This window comes from Phalacrocorax carbo, chromosome 1, assembly GCF_963921805.1.
Source record: "Phalacrocorax carbo chromosome 1, bPhaCar2.1, whole genome shotgun sequence".
NCBI lineage: Eukaryota > Metazoa > Chordata > Aves > Suliformes > Phalacrocoracidae > Phalacrocorax > Phalacrocorax carbo.
Genome location: NC_087513.1, coordinates 51,645,733 through 51,663,852, shown reverse-complemented (window position 1 = coordinate 51,663,852; position 18,120 = coordinate 51,645,733). Strand labels below are relative to the sequence as shown.

Genomic DNA, 18,120 nt, shown 5'->3' with positions numbered 1-18,120 from the left:
TGGCCTTCAAAAACAATCTTTCAAGATTTACAAGAGTTCTCCAATGTAAGTACAAAAAATATAAAAACACAGTAGCTTTTTTCCAGAGTACCCCTTTATCATCACAGTAATTTAATACAACAGGGCAAACTCAGGATTCCCATACACTTGGTATGAATTTGAACAGGATTTCTCTAATTTTTATTGCTAATATAATTGCTAAAGGAGAAAAAATGTTAGAAAAATCAGTATTTTCTGAAGTAGTAATTACTACATCTTCCCTCAAGTCTGTTGAGCTTTAATAACAAATTATGTTAACTATGAAACTGAAAGAGTAAAACTTTCTTCTTGTCTATTAAGCAGAATTATATCACATATTCACCACATGCAAGTTGCAAACAAAGAGAAAGATTATACAAAATGTTAGGCTTACATTTTGTGCTTCTTTCAGGCTAAATCTTAACTTGGGTCGAAAGTAGCTTTTTGGCTTTCTTCTGGATTCATATACTGCTCTCTTGAAAATCATTACTGACATCTGACACAAAGGAAAAGGTAAGTAAATAACTGTGTTATGTGTTCTGTTCATAGAGATTGTAGCTACTCTACCTGTTTATAATGAATTGCAGAATAATACCTTTAGAGTGGCCTCTCTAAAAATCTTTTTTGTCTCCAAATCTTCCAGTGAAGAACTGATATTTTCTAATTGCTTCAGTTCATCAATTTTAATGAGACCACGGCGAGCAAACACCTGTCCAAAGTTTTTAAAAAGAAAAAAAATTATACTATTTTTTCATATTCTGTATGAATATTCTATTTTAGAATCATATAATTCTTTAATTCAGACAACTGCAATGAAAGCCAGGTCATGAAAAACAATTGAAAAGGAAAAATAAAACCTTTGCAAAATACCTTTTGTATATATGCATAGGGGCTGGCCACTACTTAATGCTAGAGGTCTATGAAAATGATTCTATTACAAAGTACTATTGCATTTCACTTGGCATTGATTACTCATTTACATATGGAAAAACACCTCCACTTTGCAGTTAAATTTTGGAATATGCGCAGAACTCTAAATACATACGATCTGATAGTAAGAAGGAATTAAATAAAATCTATTTCCCATTTGATTGCATCTGAAATGCTACATATGGTAAATCAGAATACCTCTCCATAAATGCCGGCTTGACAATCAAAGTAACACTGAGAAACTGCAGTATATAGGGTGGCTCTCCACGTCAAATAATGTACAGATAGGAGTGGAACAGATGATTCCATACATATACTGGCCCACAGTAAGTATTCCAGAACCTGTATTGAAGAAACCCAGTTTTAAAATTAATGCATTTTAAACTATATAAATATACAAAGATTTATCCTCACCTGGTAGGATGAATTAAAAGAGGGAAAAAACATCACAGAAATTGTATTAATTTTTAACATGTTTTATTGACTAAAAAGCATTCCTTCTGCACATTGTTAGTTTTTTCACATCTGAAGCTGTGGTCAAGCATTATATTTTGGTGTCCAAGCTACCTTTAACCATTCCAGTTCACTATAGCTTTGCCACCAAACAACGGTCCTGCTCTCCTCTCTCATCTGCTCTTATCTTGAGAGTTCTCCCTCTCCTTTGTGTCAGCTCTAGTGATCATTTTTTTCTAAGTTAGTTTTCAACTAGATCAGCAAACTTATTTGGGATGCAACGGAGTCTGCCTTCTTTGGTGATAGCCTGCACTAACATTAGTTTACAACCATGGAACTACACTATCAGCTCTTAATGTTAGGGCCAACATAGTCATTGTAGCAATCTAATTTTAAGAATTAGTCCTACTAAACTGATAGAACAATATCTTCCCCTTGTATTTTCTTTGGGTCAGCTGTTCTGAGTTACACAAAATATGCACAACCTTAGTCCTAAATTAGGTCAATATACAGATTTTCTTTTTGTCTGAATTAAAAGATTCTGAAATGCGTATGATCAATTCCTCTGCTTCCTGTGTAGTAAAAGCCTGAATATGTTAAAGGAGGTGCTAAATCACTTCCAATTTCAATAAAAGTTGTTCAAAGGGAAAAAAATCTTTCCTGCTCAATGAACGATTAATATAACCAACAGAAAGAAAATATACTGGATCTAGGCTGAGCCAGACTCGGTTCAAGTTGTACAAGGGAAAATTAAAGCTAAGACAAACAAAAATTACATTCACAGTTAAAAAGAAAAAGGCCGGGGGAAAGGCCAGGTCATTTTTATCAAGTATTTACAACTAAAAACCTAGCCACCAGGTGTCAGTGCATTTCCACATTTTACAAAACAAAAGACCAATTCTTGGGATTTGATACAGTTGCACAAAAACAAAGCACCTAGAGCCCTCTGAAACAGTCTAAAATACCCAATCTCAAAGAACAGCAAGACATTATGCTGGGCTCCATTCCACAACTGAGGAAGGAGAAGAGTCATAAAGGCATAAGGCCTTAAAAATTGGCCATTTTGCAACCTAGACATTTTATTCCCGTGTGACAAATTGCTACCATTGGCAATGACAATGCAACAGACATGTCAGGGTACAGTGTTATGCAAAATACAGGAGCATTTTCCAATCTTCTGTAAATTTTTCAAACGTTCCTATTTATTTTGCCATACCTTAGCAGACTGACCTCTCATCATCAAATGTCTGCATATGGTGTAAATATAAAGAGTACCTGCAAAAAGAAAATAAGTAAAAAACAGGTAAGTTCTATAATCCTACATGACATTTGTTACGCTAACCAAGTGAAACTTTTTCTTAATATCTGGGTTGTTATTTCCAGAGGCTGAAAAATAATCTAGCATTTTTTCTATAACTACTTTTAAATTAGAGAAGATGAAGCCATTAAATTCTTGGGTGATATTAGCTTCAAAAATACCTACACAATGAAGTAGTATCATAAAAGAATGAAATCTTTAAAAAGCACTATATCAAATTTTTACTAAATAACTGAGAGAGAAAACAAATCTTATTTTTATCCCCAAATGCCAGTGCCTCTAAAAAAATATTACCTCTTCTCACAGACCTTACCTTATGTGATTCTTTTAGTCAGTCACGGCATTGTCCTAGCAGACAACACCTCTATTATGTGATATTAAGTATGATAAGTGAAATGAAGAAAATTGATTGTGAATAGAATTTTCAAAAGCATCAAATTGACTTACAAATAAAATCCTGTCAAAATTTTACTTAATTCAGGCTACGTCACAAAATTGCTTTTCAAAAATCAGCCCTAGAGGTATAAAAGACATTGCAGTTCTTGTGGGGGGCAAGTCTATTCTTTTGTCTGTATGAATGTTCAGAAAGGGACACCTGTGGCAGCTGGAGGCATCATGTCAACTGTCATAGCTAGAAGGGTGTTATTATCCCAATAAGCAAGAATTGAGCAAGCATTAGGAAGATTTTTTTTTTGTCAGTCAAATGTGTAATGAGGCACAAAATCTATTGCCACAAATTGCAGAAAAATGCTCAGGAACTGGGAAAAATCTGAATTATTGCCTAACATTTACTTCTAATAAGATTATTGGTTAGTTTTGGTAAAGACACCTGTCCCACACAGGTAGTAGAACTTAAGAAAGGCAGGTGAGTATATTTTAATTTTAATTCTTCTCCTATAGAAACTGACAAACAAAAACCGCCCTTCAAAAGTAAGGACTGAGGGCAACAGCAGTCCCAGCAAAACAAAAGATAAGAATTTTGACCAATTATAGCTCAAAGAAAGTAAATTTTCCAAAATTAAATTTTTTAGAATAGTCCTATTATTAACTCCAGCCTTGAAGATCATTTTAAAAAAATACAAAGATGTAAGGTCATGGACAGACATTAACATTAACAACATTAACACAAACATGTTATTGATTAAAAAATCTTAGGAGTTTTTTTAATCAGGATTTACTCAAAAAAAGCACTTATGCTGTTAGATTTCATTTTATTAGTATACTCTAACGACAGCTATGATGAAAAAGCTATTACTTTTACAACAGTCCATCTGAAAAAGGCACACTATGTAGAAACTTGAATTTTAAAATCCCTTATTTTAGGAAAAAAAAAATTAAAAAACCCTACTGCAACTGAAGGCAAACTAGGGATTTATTCATGACCCTTAGGTTGATCATAAAGAATATGCATAGAATTTCCCTCCACAGGTTTGCTTAGCAAAGAAATGTAAATGGAAAGCCTGAGGTACCATTGTAGATAAGCCAACACAAATTCTCCTGAGGTAGAGCCACTTGCATAGTGAGTCGTAAGGAGGACAAGACACTGAAACAAGTCTGCAGGGACTCTTGATTCTGGAGGTTTCTGTCACTGCTGCACACCATCTGATAAATGCAAACATTCCTCTCTTGCAAAGCATGGAACTAAAACATATGGAAACATATGTAAAATTAATATCTATATTAAAAAATTGATGCATATATCTGTTTTTATACCAGCAAAGTACAACAAAATGGTGAGTATTAAAATACTGAGCATACCAGAAAAAAAATCAGTGTGACATTGAAATAAGAGAATATGGAGAAGGTGCTAGAGCTTTAAGGTTGCTGTACAATTAGCCTGAGTCAGTTTCCACTGTACCACAGGATGAAAATGCACCTAGTGCACTAGGGCTGCTGAAAGCAGCTGGAGAAAGGATAAATGAGGCACTAAACCGATATTTAAAGAATCTGGCTTTAACTCTTGGCTTCTCTAAAGGTGTCCTCTGTAAATTAAGGCAAGTCTTAACTTTTCTGCACTTCTCCATAGTATATCAGATATCTTATTTCTCACCCTCATCTATTCGTTTTCTCTTCTACAGATGCATTATTCCTTCTTGTCCTTTTAATACTTAACATAATGTGATCTCAGTCTTGGCTGGAGTACAGTATCATCTGAACAAACCAACGTGAGAAAATGAGCTAAGTGGGACACGGCCAGTCAGTAACTATCAACCCCTCAGAAGCCTACTAACCTGATAATATTTAACAATATTTTTTTTGCAGTTAATTCACTGAAACTGGAAGTTCAAGCCCTGGACCTCCATTCCTGTGATTTCCTTAGTGTTACATTAAAAAAAACAGAAGCTAGCTGCAGAAACCTAGCAAAAAAAATCTACATGTAAAGCCTTTAGATGTAATCATTTGACACAATATCACTATCCATTTCTAATTGTAGAGACCATTGTCAAACTAGATTCCATATCTGAAATTTAGGGATATCTCAGTGTCTAAAGGCCAAGTTATAGAACCGGCGTTTTAGTATAGACTCATGATAACATCTGGCACTATGATTGGTTCAAAAGACAGACATATAGGAAACAGGAGAAACCATCTCTGGAACTTCAAATTTCTTTACAAAAGATTAAGAAAACCTAACCAAAACAAACAAACAAACAAACAAAAAAAATGGATTAACATAGGATTTGATCATATTCTCTCCAGGAAGCTGAACTATTTTTGAAAAACAAAAAATAGTATAGAGTGTTTCTTCTATCATGACATCTACTTCTAGCTTTTAAGCAAACTGTCTGCTTTTTCCTCCTCACTAAACATCTATTTACAACCTGTGACTAGAGGAATATGAATTTGATTAGCTTAATACACAGGAGATGCCTACAATTTCCTTTTGTTGTTCTTGATCACAGAATAACTTGCATTACTTTATTTTGAAATATCCACTATGTACTGAAAATAGAGCTTCTCAGTGAAGAACTGCTTAAGATAAAATGTAACATGTTTTTAGCATTCCCCCTATACCTACTGAAACAGTTCCGTCCACGGACAACAACTGATAAATTGCAAGCCCATACCTCAATAACCAATTAACACAAAAGGATGCCAACATACTCTAGAGGTCATTTAGCTTCCCAGACCTTAGAGCACTTAAAAAACTATTCAGCATTCTGCCCCTTTTTTTCATAGTGAGCAAGTAAGCTAATGATAGTAATGCAATTATGATTTTTTACTATGTCATCAGCTTTTTTTACATGCAGTATTTTTGCACGTTTATGGTACAAATTACAGTGTTTTAATTCTCTTGCGCTCTGCCCAGTTCTTAGATCACATCGAACAGAAATTCCTACAACAATTGCAGGACAGTTATCACATTTCACCCATATCCTGATTCTGACAGTGGTTAATAGCAACCATTTCAGAGCAAAATCTGCTGCATGAAGTTACAGAATAACCTGTTTAGAGAAAACTGCCTTTTTAACATTAAGTTGATAGTGGTTGGCTTAAGCCACAAAGGCATAAGCACTTACATCCTCTCAACAATATCTATATTGACAAACTATTAAAGATTAGTTAATATTAATACTTAATTAATATGAAGTACATTTGTGAAGGATAAAATAGGCTAGTTATTTTGATTATGTGAATGTCTTTGACAAAAAAAAAAAAAAACAACCACCTACCGTAAGTGCTGCATTTTTGTCTCTGAAACCATTTGGAAAAAAGGTGGATTTAAATCGATGCACATCATCTATGATATCATCAAGGTTTACAGAAACAAACTGCTGAAGGTATCTTCCATAGCACTGTAGAAGTGCCAACTTATATTCCTGAAGAGCAAATAATGTTATTTTTATAGTTTCTATATTACATTTTTATTTCTATAAAACGTTATTTTTTATTAGCTTTATGTAAAAAGGAAAGAGCAGCTACAAGTAAAATACTGAAGTTTCGTACAAACATTCAGCAATGTAATTTCTAATGTGGATGCCCTCAGCTTATGAAAGGTTGAAATACTTAAAAGAAGAGCTTGTGCTTTGGGAGTTTCTGTTTATTTTAATCATAAATATGACATATCAGAGAAAAATTGTAAAGTATGATCCTGAGCTAATGCAATAAACTCAAAGGGTTCCTGGAATGTCCCACAGCTTTGCAGCAGTAATGATAATAATACTACACTTCTGAGAGGAGTAATTCATAATGTAGAACATATGTATGTAGAACATGCACAGACATCATCACTTCCTCCTCCCCTGTTTTCCTGATGTCAAAGCCCTTTTTTCATAAAAGCAGAGAGGAAGAGAAGAGGAAGAATAAGATGCACTAAAAAAGAATGAAACAAACGACAACCAGAATTACATACGGCCAAGAAGTCAGCATTAATAGACCAGAAATTGCTACCGGGTCTTTTAAGAACTGTTAACAAACAGGATGTTGAGCTTTACGTGTCATTCCAAACAGCTTCCCAGCAGCACGTTGAACCACTCTAACATCATGCTGAGACTATGGTTCAGCTCTGACTCAGATGTGGAAGTGCCATTTACTGAATCACCTCCACCACTTCCTGCAGCAAAGATTATTTAGAGGTTTCTCTACCAACTTCACTAATTCTAGCACACACACACACCAGTCATGGTAAATTCTGGGGAGAAAAGTAACTAATTTGTATTCATAAAAATAATCATTTAATATTTAATCACAGAAAATTCAAAAGTATTTCCTTGCACCCACTTTTTTCAATATAAATTCCTATCACCATGGTAGCACTTACACTGAATTTTTAATCATCTGAGGAGTCTAACTCACATGGCCCTATTATCCTCTTTGCTGTATGAAAGCAACAGCCATACACAGAAACTTTTACTTTCCATCGACAGCTATGGGCAGTTGGTTACTTGTGTAATCTAATACATAGATTCAGGCTGTGGTAACTCTTAGAATCTGAAGTCATGGATCAGAATACCATTAACTTAGTTTCTAATATATAGCAAAAAAGTAATTTCTCTCTCAAACAGTTTAAAATATATGTATAAGAGCAGAGATAACAGGCCGATACAGGCAGAGAGGGAGGGGGAAAAGTGAGTCAGTGCTGATCAGTATGATGACTAATGGGCTAACTAATTTCCAGATATACCACATAATGAATTTAGGTGTGTCCTAAAAGATACATAACAGATGTATAATGGAAAGGAATCTAAAGTGAGAAGGCACTAAAAAATAGCAGGAGGACAGAAAGTTAAGTTAGTGCTCACCCACTGACTAATAATTTTCAATAATTTTAAAGACTATGCAATATTAAGTATTATGTAACATAAAGGTGCCTTAAAATTCAACTAGGAGTTTAATTTTTCAACTAGGAGTCAAGAGGGGTACTTATGGAACAGGGTCTATTCCATCTATCACAGAGCCTGGTGTTACACCACATTAATCTTTCCAGTAAGGCAATAAATTTGTAACTAACATCCATCACATTTTTTCTATTTTCTCCAGGGGAAAAAAATGATACAATGAAAACTAAGTTTGTAAAGTCAAAGAAATGTACTTAAAAATGGGAGTTCCAAAGAGAGCTCATTTCAAAGTTTTAGGCTGGCCAGCAAACCAGCTTTTTCTATGATGTTGCTAACTTTACCTTTACTGTAGAAAACCATGTTACACCAGAGAATTGAAGGTGCAAGCTGAACATTTTACTCAGAAATCTAATTAATTTTAGGTAATCTAGGACCCATTCATTAAGCAGCTTGGACATAAGGACCAAATTACCACACCTGAGCTGTGCTATAGGAAGCCAATGTAAGGTACACAGAGCAGGGTTTGATGCTTTTGAAAGAACTTCTTACTGAGTACACTGTGAGAGCAGCAGTTCCCAAGTACTAAAAGCTTCATGCAGTATTCCAAGCAATTCCTAGGGCCCAGAAGCTAAGAAAACTTGAGGAAAACATGAACATGGAAAAATGGTAAATGGAATTGTAAAGGCAATGAAGTGGCTATTAACAAATGCAGTTATTCAAGCTTCCTTAAGATTTTCTGTGAGTATTCCTAAACCTATACCATGAGGCTATACCTTCAATTCTAATGGCCCCACAGCCACGGACTCTTCTATATGCCTTCTTCAGCCTACCAGTGACTGTTGAGTACTGCTGAAGTTCAGCTTCAGCTTGCTGCTCTTCATTCAGGAGGCAGGACACTTTTGTGGAATTCTTTAGGGCAGATGCAGTGAAGAATATATAAAACTTTGTAATATCTGCATGATACTCGTACCTTTGCCCAGTTCTGCGGAAAAGCTCACCTACTGGCCACATACGTATGCTTTCCATAAATAGCATTTATCCTTACTGGATTCCATAAGCAGGTGATATAATAGTGGAAGAACAGTTTCACTGGATGTGTTCCTCCAAAAGATTGCTCCTCAAATTATCTTGATACATTATATCTTGATACACTCTTCCTGGAAACCATGCTAAGGCACATGGAAAACAAGGAGGTGGTTGGTGACAGCTAACATGGCTTCACTAAGGGCAAATTGTGCCTGACAAATTTGGTGGCCTTCTAGGGCGGGGTTACAGTGTTGGTGGATGAGGGAAGAGCAACTGATGACATCTACCTGGACTAGTACAAAGGCATTTGGCGCTGTCCTGCATGACATCCTTGTCTCTAAATTGGAGAGACATGGATTTGATGGATAGACCACTCGGTGGATAAGGAATTGGCTGGATGGTCACACTCAAAGAGTTGTGGTCAACGGCTCAATGTCCAAGTGGAGACCAGTGACAAGTGACATTCCTCAGGGGTCAGTATTGGGACTGGTGCTGTTTAACACCTTTGTTGGCAACCTGGACAGTGGGATTGAGTACACCCTCAGCAAGTTTGCTGACAACGCCAAGCTGTGTGGTACGGTTGACACACTGGAGGGAAGGGATGCCATCCAGAGGAACCTTGACAGGCTTGAGAGGTGCGCCCGAGCGAACCTCATGAAGTTCAACAAGGCCAAATGCAAGGTCCTGCACACGGGTCACAGCAATCCCAAGGATAAATACAGGCTGAGTGGAGATTGGATTGAGGGCAGCCCTGAGGAGGACTTGGGGGTGTTGGTTGATGAGAACCTCAACATGGCCCAGCAGTGTGCTCTTCCAGCCCAGAAAGCCAGCCATATCCTGGGCTGCATCAAAAGAAGCCTGGCCAGCAGGTCAAGGGAGGTGATTCTGCCCCTCTGCTCTGCTCTGGTGAGACCCCACCTGGAGTACTTCATTCAGCTCTCAGGCCCCAAAATAAGAAGGACAGGGACCTGTTGGAGCAAGTCCAAAGGAGGGCCATAAAGATGGTCAGAGGGCTGGAGCACCTCTCCTGTGAAGACAGGCTGAAAGAGTTGGGGTTGTTCAGCCTGGAGAAGAGGAGGCTCTGCGGAGACCTTGCAGCAGCCTTCCAGTACCTGGAAGGGGGCTACACGAATGCCAGAGAGAGACTTTTTACAAGGGCATGTAGTGACAGGACACTTGGCTTTAAAGTAAAAGAAAGTAGATTTAGATTCAGTATAAGGAAGAATTTTTTTACAATGAGGGTGGTGAAACATTGGAACAGGTTGCCCAGAGAAGTTGTGGATGCCTCATCTCTGGAAGTGTTCAAGGCTTGGTTGGATGGGGCTTTGAGCAACCTGGTCCTAGTGAAAGGTGTCCATGCCCATGGCAGGGGACTGGGACTCGACAATCTTTAAGGTCCCTTCCAACCCAAACCATTCTATGATTTCATTATTTCAAATTATGCTCTCTTCTTTTCTAGGTGAAAAGATGGAATCTAATAGTGTTATATGCTGCAGAGAATGAAAAAGGGTGAATATGAGTAAAACTGGCATTTAACTGCTTTCCTAATGAAAAAGTCAATAGAGTGTTCTTAACAATTATTTTCAGTTTAAACACAATGTCAGTTATCTGTTTTTCTTTCTAGGGGCAGGAAGGGAGGAATTAAAATTTAATACTCCCATTCTGAAAAATATTCAAACTTGGTTTAATCTAATTTTTTATTCCCATTATGTTAAAAAATTAAGAAGTTACAGAAATCTTTTTAAAAGCATTGAAGAACTCTACTAATAAATCAGTTACTTTAACTTTTGTGCTATAAATAATTTTTTTTCTATTATAATCAACTTTTTAGAAGACTAATATAAAAATTCTGTGCCTGAAATAGCCCTGAAAGACTGAAGAACATAGCTAAACTGTATACTTGACTGTCTCGTAAGACAGACACACTAAATAGCCAGAGTTTTAAACTAGGAAAGTATTATTGACCAAATAAATATCTTTTAATATGTTCCCGGCAAAAAGTGGAAAAGTCCACTGAGAGATCATTACAAACACAAAATCACACTAAGCACATAGCCTCTATTTAGGAACTGTCCCTTACTCTAAATTATGCTAGTTTTCTAAAATCTTTAAGTGTATTCTCTAAAGCAACTTCTCAAGTACTGAATCTTTATAATAAATTAACCTATAACTCTGTAATCCTTCAGTATTTCTTCTTCATAACTGTATCACTCAGGACCACATACCCTTCTTCAATCCTAAAACGAATGACTTGCAACTAGCTTTCAACTGTACATCTTTGAGACACTTCTGAGTGCTGTGTAGTAATTGCCCCTGAAAGCCCCAGATTTTACGACATGATCTTCTGACACAGATATCACTGAGGTAGTGAGTGGCATGCCTTTGAGGATTTTTTTCCCAGCAAACACAAAGGACAAATATTATGTAAGAATATAACGTAAAACCAGCCTTACTGGGTCAGACCAATACTCACTAGCCTGGTATGACATCTCCCACAGCAGCCAGTAACAGGCGACTAGGTAAGAATATAGAGTTATCGTATAGTGAAACATCCCCCTCCAAATACCCTCAAAGTCTTCAACAATCTACCTCCTGAATTTTTTTTAGTTGTGATTTACCTTTTTTGAGGAGACCAGAAGTGCACACAGAACGCAAGATGCAGGAGCACCATCAATACATATAGTTGTACAACGTGTAACTGCACTCTGTTTTTTATTTTCTGTTCCCTTCCTGACAATTCTTTACAGTCACTTTTGGTTAACTGAGTCCTGAGTTGACATTTCAGTGGAACAAACCAACACTGCTCCATCACCGCCAATTTGTGCTAAAGCAGTGTCTACAGGCACAGTCAGATATTGTACTCTACTGTGTTAAAACTTCAAACAAATATTGAAGAAAGATTTTGGGGTGTTTAAAAAGGCAACAGGTGCATAGGAAATACATATCTAGAAAATATACCAAAAAATTAATTTTACAATAATAAGCAAGAGATACAAATCACCAACTCTCACTGGAATTATTTTGTAAAAAATTTTGCTACTTTCTAAATAGCTTCCAGTAAAATGTGATTAAAAATTAAAGTAGTACAGAAACATAATGAAACAAAGACTGTGACTGAGCCTCTTCTGTTTTCATATGACTTACTTTGATCTGAGCGAGAGAATCACCAACTTTCAAAAGTTTTTCATTGTAATACCACTCTGGCAGTCGAGGCTTATATTTGATCCAAATATTAAACAAAGTATTTGCTCTAAAAAAAAAAAACCCAGGAGAAAATGTTTCAGATTAAACTGGCAGAGACCTGTCATAACAAGTAAACAAATCAGGGAAACTTCAAATTATGAAAACCCCTTTCTTCCAAATCTATTTGAACATCTATGTATTTCAAAACAAGCGCTTATTAAAACTGGATTTAAAAAACAGCCGAGGACGTTTTTGGGTTTCATTTCTGTCACATTTTTATCACACATTTAAAATATGATGACTTTTCTCCTGTGTAAATTCTTATTTAATTGTCTTAGTATTAATCCCTTCGCACTGTTCAAACATGGTCACAAGTGGAAAATCTGTCCCACCTTTTAGCTAATGAGTTGATGAGAGGTTCTGTTTGAAGAAACAATTTGATATTTTAGAGATACTCAATGGATTACAGCTCACAGCAGTTATTGGATTGGAAACGACAAATGCTAAGAGCAGGAAAAAAGATCCCAAAATAACACTGCATGTCACATAGCAGAAAACTTCGAAACTGGTAGCCATGGAATAAACCATAGAGCTATAGAGTATATAGAGCTATGGTATCTAGAGCTTTAGAGCTCATGGTATATAGAGCTATACCACAAACCACAAAAGAAGAAAGTCATTAGAAAGCCTCTAGGATGAACTACATTTGGCATGAAATGTTCAGGAATTTTAAATCGTAAAGGGTAGGATTCAGAGGGAAGCAAATGAGACATTTGTTAAAATAGAAAAGATTTTATGGCAAAAGTTGCAGTGCTATTCTGTTGCCTCTGCCTGTTATTCTAGCCACAGTTGTCATCAAGGATGACTTTGTGTAACAAATTACTTACTTGGCTGAGCCAGCAAGCCTCCCATAAATGGTAGCTGGCTCTAAGCAGTTTGTCTCCTCTACAGAGGAACCGACTACACCACGCCAGTATTATAGTCCCTACTGACGGCTGTCTGCTGGGTTAGTGCCTTGACATGTACAACTTTCCCACCCTGCTTCCTTACAAAAGCTATAACTTGTAACTTCCTTACAAAAGCTATATTCAAACAGGAAAACAATAATTGATCAGACACAATGACAATAAACACGGGGATTTTTCAGAAAAGAATCCTGTTACTGAATTATTAATAGTATTGACAGTGTTCACAGTGCCAGGCACCTCTTGCATATATTCTCTTAACAAAACACTTGTACAGAAACCTCAGCAAAGAGTGCCTTGTGAAACCACAACAGCTAAACTATTCATAGATAGCAATTTACAAGGAAGGAAGACAATTGAAGAGAGAGGAATTAATGTTTGAAAATAACCTTCTAGCTGAATTCTCACATGTAAATCTTGTGCTAACTGGTGTGAGGTACCTGGAATTTTTCAATCTCTTAAGACAGTGATGGTAGATTAGAATGCAAGACATTTTCTTAAGCTGTTTTCTGACATTCAGGAACTTGGAATACATTCTCAGAGTCTCCTAGACAGTTCTTCATTTCAGCTTATAAGAAGATTCCCAATAAAAAAGCACAATAAGTAACATCATTTTTTCCACACAGAAAGCTGCAAGCCACCTTCACACTTCAAGGTGAAACAGATGGCTGCATGAGAAACCTGTCAAAATGATCTTTACACCAGAGAATTACAATCAAAAAATTTTTTTTCTAAAAGTATAATCTTGGCACAATTCTCAGTTCTGAAAGTAAACAGCAAAGACATAAGTAGGACATTCTAGAGGTGTATCCTAAAGGAAAAATGCAGTAACAGCACAAACTAGGCCAAAAGCAACAATCTGAATAAAATGTTCTAAGGCATTATGTTTTTAAAGGAAACCATAGCCTAGCTTAATGAAGAGCACCTTCTAAATGGGGAATGAGGCCCTCCTGGCCCTTCCTTAAGCAATTAACAGTCTAGGTGACTCCTGATTTCTTATACTGAGAGAAGTATCCCACTCTAGTTAGTAGGGATAAATCTGCAAAGCAGCGCAAAGCAAAGGAATCTGTCAGGCACTCGAGCAGAGTTGCCTTGGACCATCAATGGAAGAAGCTTAGGAAAAGACTTTCAGAGTCCAAGAGACTTGATGGATACTACTGGGGGGGGAGGGATAAAGGGAGACAAAAACCAGGTAATTATCAGGTTGTAAGGCTGTAAAGTAACTGATAGTAAGAATAAAGCAGATAAAGCTCTGGAAGGTGAGACTAATAAACTTTAAGACTGATCAGCTGGCAAGTCCCCAGTGAAGGCCATCTTCGGTTTTGGTTTTGAATGCTCATATTAATACTTACTTAGATGTAATAAATGAGTAACAAATCTGTAATAAACTAGTTTAGTAAAGTAGTGACAAATCTGACTAGATTTTCAACTTCAATAGGAAGATTAAGGTAAACTCTATCTGCTACAATGCCATGACTAACTACAAGTGAGTTCATGACACAGGAATGTTTCTTTGACACAGATAAAGGAGGAGAGAGAGCTACTTCCCAAACAGCTCATCAGCCTTTCCTTTAAACAGGCTGTAGGACAGCAGAATAACAAGTTAAGCGAGTAAAGTCTTAAAAAATACTGGGCTGTCAGAGCTCGGAGGTGAAGTTTCTTCATTTCCAACCACCCTGTGAATAATAAAAAAAAATTCCTTAAGGTCAACCCATAAGAGTGTGCACAGGGTAAGGCCCACATGGCTATACTCTGGGCCAAAAGTCTTTACTACAGGTAGCAAACGATTCTCTGATACTGATCAAAAGATGACTTATTAAATAAGGGTGGTTAAGCCACATTACGTGAGATAAAATCAGTAGTTCAAGGTAATCCTTTCATGGCTCCGTTGCCAAGGGAAATTGGGTAAAACAACTTCTCATTTAGTTGAAGGAAAAATACTTTTGATTGTTACTTCTTCTGATTGAAAACATTTGTGATTCCAGTACAGGGCAGGTCCTCAGTAATTTTTGTTTCTTACATTAGAATGTTCTAAGTGCCTAAATTACAGCCTTGCTGTTAACTTGTCAATACCAAAGGCTGACAGCACTGGAGGAATGAAGCTGACAATTTTATTTTCCTAAACTGAACTTACTTGCCATGCAGAAGCTGGTTTTCTTGTTCCTCAATAACAAGAACACTTTGACCTCAACCCATGCCAGGAAAAGTAGCCTGACAAATGACACAGAAAGTAGTCTTTTGAGCATTTAGGAAAGTGTCTGTTACAGCCATTACCTTCAGAAATTCTTAGGAACCACTAGACTAAGGCTGGTTCTGCAAGCAGCATATGCTCCAATTTTGAGTTATCAAACAATGAGGGGCAGGGGAGAAACAACCCTGAAATTTCATAATCACAAATAAATATCCATGATTTTGCTAGCTGCCTGAACATATGCTAACAATCAGAATTCCAGTCTTCTACCTCTGTACTGCCCCTACACAAATGAAGAATGCCGGAGGATGTAGAGCTGTTGGGAGCTTCATGTTACACTATGTTCTCAATGGAGTTTTGGTATGGATTATCACTGCCAGTGACTTCTGGGATCAAGAACCAGGTAGCATTTGTTCTCACCTCCATGATGAATGCTGCAGAATTCTTTGGATGAGAAAATGCTCTCATGCCAATTGAGTTACGTGTGGACATGGGTCACGTACAAAATACCAGTTTGAAAAAGACAGAGCCTACTCAGGTCAAAATATTCCACAGGGTAAAGAAAGGCTTGGAGACATTGTTCATAAAAACTGATAACTGGGCACGACATTCAGCATGCCCAACTCCCAACCAGAAGGTACGATGTATGTATAGAAAATACAACTAATATGTTCATCATCAGCAATTTTGGTGGTGTCTGAAGCAGCTGAGTGGCATTCCTTCCTCTAAGGGGCCTAGAGGGGATAGCTTTCATAGTAAGAATAGAGATCAGCTAAAGCAAAAAAAAGGCCAAAGCTATAAATGAAAGGCTTAAAAATAGCAAAGCACTGAAATCAGCTGCTGAAGCAATACAAAAAGCCAACATACTGAGATTCAAAACACTAGAGACAAAAGCCTGGAGACTGATACCTGTATGATAGATATAGGCCTAGACCTAAGGATGGACACGCTGCATGAACAAATCCAGATAGCTTAGAAAAGGAAAGGTCTCCAGTGCAGACAAATGCCAGGCTGCAGAATCTGAGTACCTCCTGAAAATGTGTGCAGCTCCTTTAGAGAAGGGTCACTTATAGACTACATCTAGGAAAGTACTGAGTTAAATGCATAAGGGTAGAAGCTGCAGGTAAGCCATAAGTTAACCACCCTGAAACCAATTCCTGTGCTGTTTTTGAATGAAATATTGATAACCTGAGAAACCTTTGGGTTTTTACGTTAGAGGCCTGTGAATTTAGAATAGAACACTGCTCAGATTATAACAATAGAAAATCAACCATGTACCTTAAAAGAAGCAGTTGATATTTCATCTCATAATGTATCTAAATGCAGTGGGGAAAGCTACATGAGAAATGCAGTCTATAATAGACATATGCATGCACTACGAATCATACACTGATACCAGTTGCTCTAACTTAACTGCATTACAAAATCTAGATTTATGCATACCCACAGATATGCACGTATGGGAGCAAACAAATACGCACAATTATAGTTGCCATATGCTCCGCCTGCATCTATGTGTATAAAAATATACCAACGTAGACATAGACGTATGCACAAAAAGAGCTGTGTGGTGTTATCCTCATGTAGCCCTACTGCGAGCGCATCTTTTAGAGGCACGTACGTGCCCACACGCGTTCACCCTCGCACGCAGCAGCACTTGCTGGTGGGCTGCCAGTTGCTCCAGCACTGTGGAGGGATTTTCCTACCAGGAAGCTCAGGCAGCTCGGATACAACCAACAGTGGTGCTGCCAACTTCCACAACACCTTGTGCTTTTTCCCTAAAGCGTTAACTTCTAGGAAGTGCTGAAAAAGGAGGTCTTCAGTTTTTTGGGGGGTTAATTTAGAGAGAGAGGGGAAAAAAAAGGGAAGGCGGATGGCTGGTGTTCTGGCACGCGGCTGGAGATGCTGACCCAGGAGAACAACCTCCCTACTACCTCCCGGGCCAGGGGGAGCGGGAGGGAAGGCGCTCCCCGGATGCGGGGAAGGAGGGAAGGGGCGGCGGCGGGGCCCGGCGGGCCGGGAAGGGCAGGCCGAGGCGGGGAAAGCCCCAGTGAGGCGGCCGAGGGGAAGGGGCTGGAGAGGGAGGCGGGGGTGGGGTGGGGGAGGCAGGGGCCGGCGGGAATGGCAAGGGCTGCCGGAGCGAGCGGCGACGCGGGGACGACAAGGGGGGGCGACGACAAGGAGAAGGGGGCGCAGCCCCTACCCGCGGCGGTGCAGGTCGTGCTGCTGCGGCCCGGCCGCGCCCGCCAGCCGCCGTAGGGAGTCCAGGACGTCCCGCAGCTCGGCCTCGAAGCTGTCTACCACCGGGTTCCCCGGCGCCACCGCTCCAAAGAAAGCGGCCGGCTGGGGGTTCGGGACCGAGGCGTGGAGCGGCGGCACGGCGAGCTCCGCCATGCTCCGGTCCGGCCACGGCGGGAACGCGCCGGCGTCGCCCGGCAACGGCCTCGGGCAACGGCCGCGGTCCCGCCGCGCGGGGCGACCCTGAGGGCCCCGGGGCCCGGCCGCGGCTCCCACCGCTCCCCGCTGAACCCCCGCTCCGGGAGGGGCGGCGGAGGGATGAAATCTGCCTTGGCCCCCTTCGGAGGGCTCTTCGGCTCGGTGATCGGGTTGTAGGCTCTGGGGGGGTGAGCGAGGGGTCCCGGTGGGGTACGAGCCGCGAGTCCTCGCACTGCTTCCCCAGTAGCTGAGAGAGCCCTTTCCTCCCTCTGAGGCTACCCACGGCCGAGGGGCAGCCGAAGAAGCTTGGTGGGCACCGTG

General features: G+C 39.0%; 1 protein-coding gene across 1 annotated transcript in view; it reads right to left on the bottom strand.

Annotated features, from left to right (window-relative positions):
- CFAP54 (cilia and flagella associated protein 54) overlaps positions 1-17,757 on the bottom strand; it is a 118,058-nt gene extending 100,301 nt beyond the window's left edge. Inside the window, 8 exon segments of the mRNA XM_064458720.1 lie at positions 413-514; positions 614-727; positions 1,147-1,290; positions 2,618-2,676; positions 4,189-4,360; positions 6,394-6,540; positions 12,169-12,274; positions 17,567-17,757. Of these exon segments, the coding sequence (XP_064314790.1) occupies positions 413-514; positions 614-727; positions 1,147-1,290; positions 2,618-2,676; positions 4,189-4,360; positions 6,394-6,540; positions 12,169-12,274; positions 17,567-17,757 (1,035 nt within the window).
- Between the last annotated feature and the right edge of the window lie 363 nt (positions 17,758-18,120).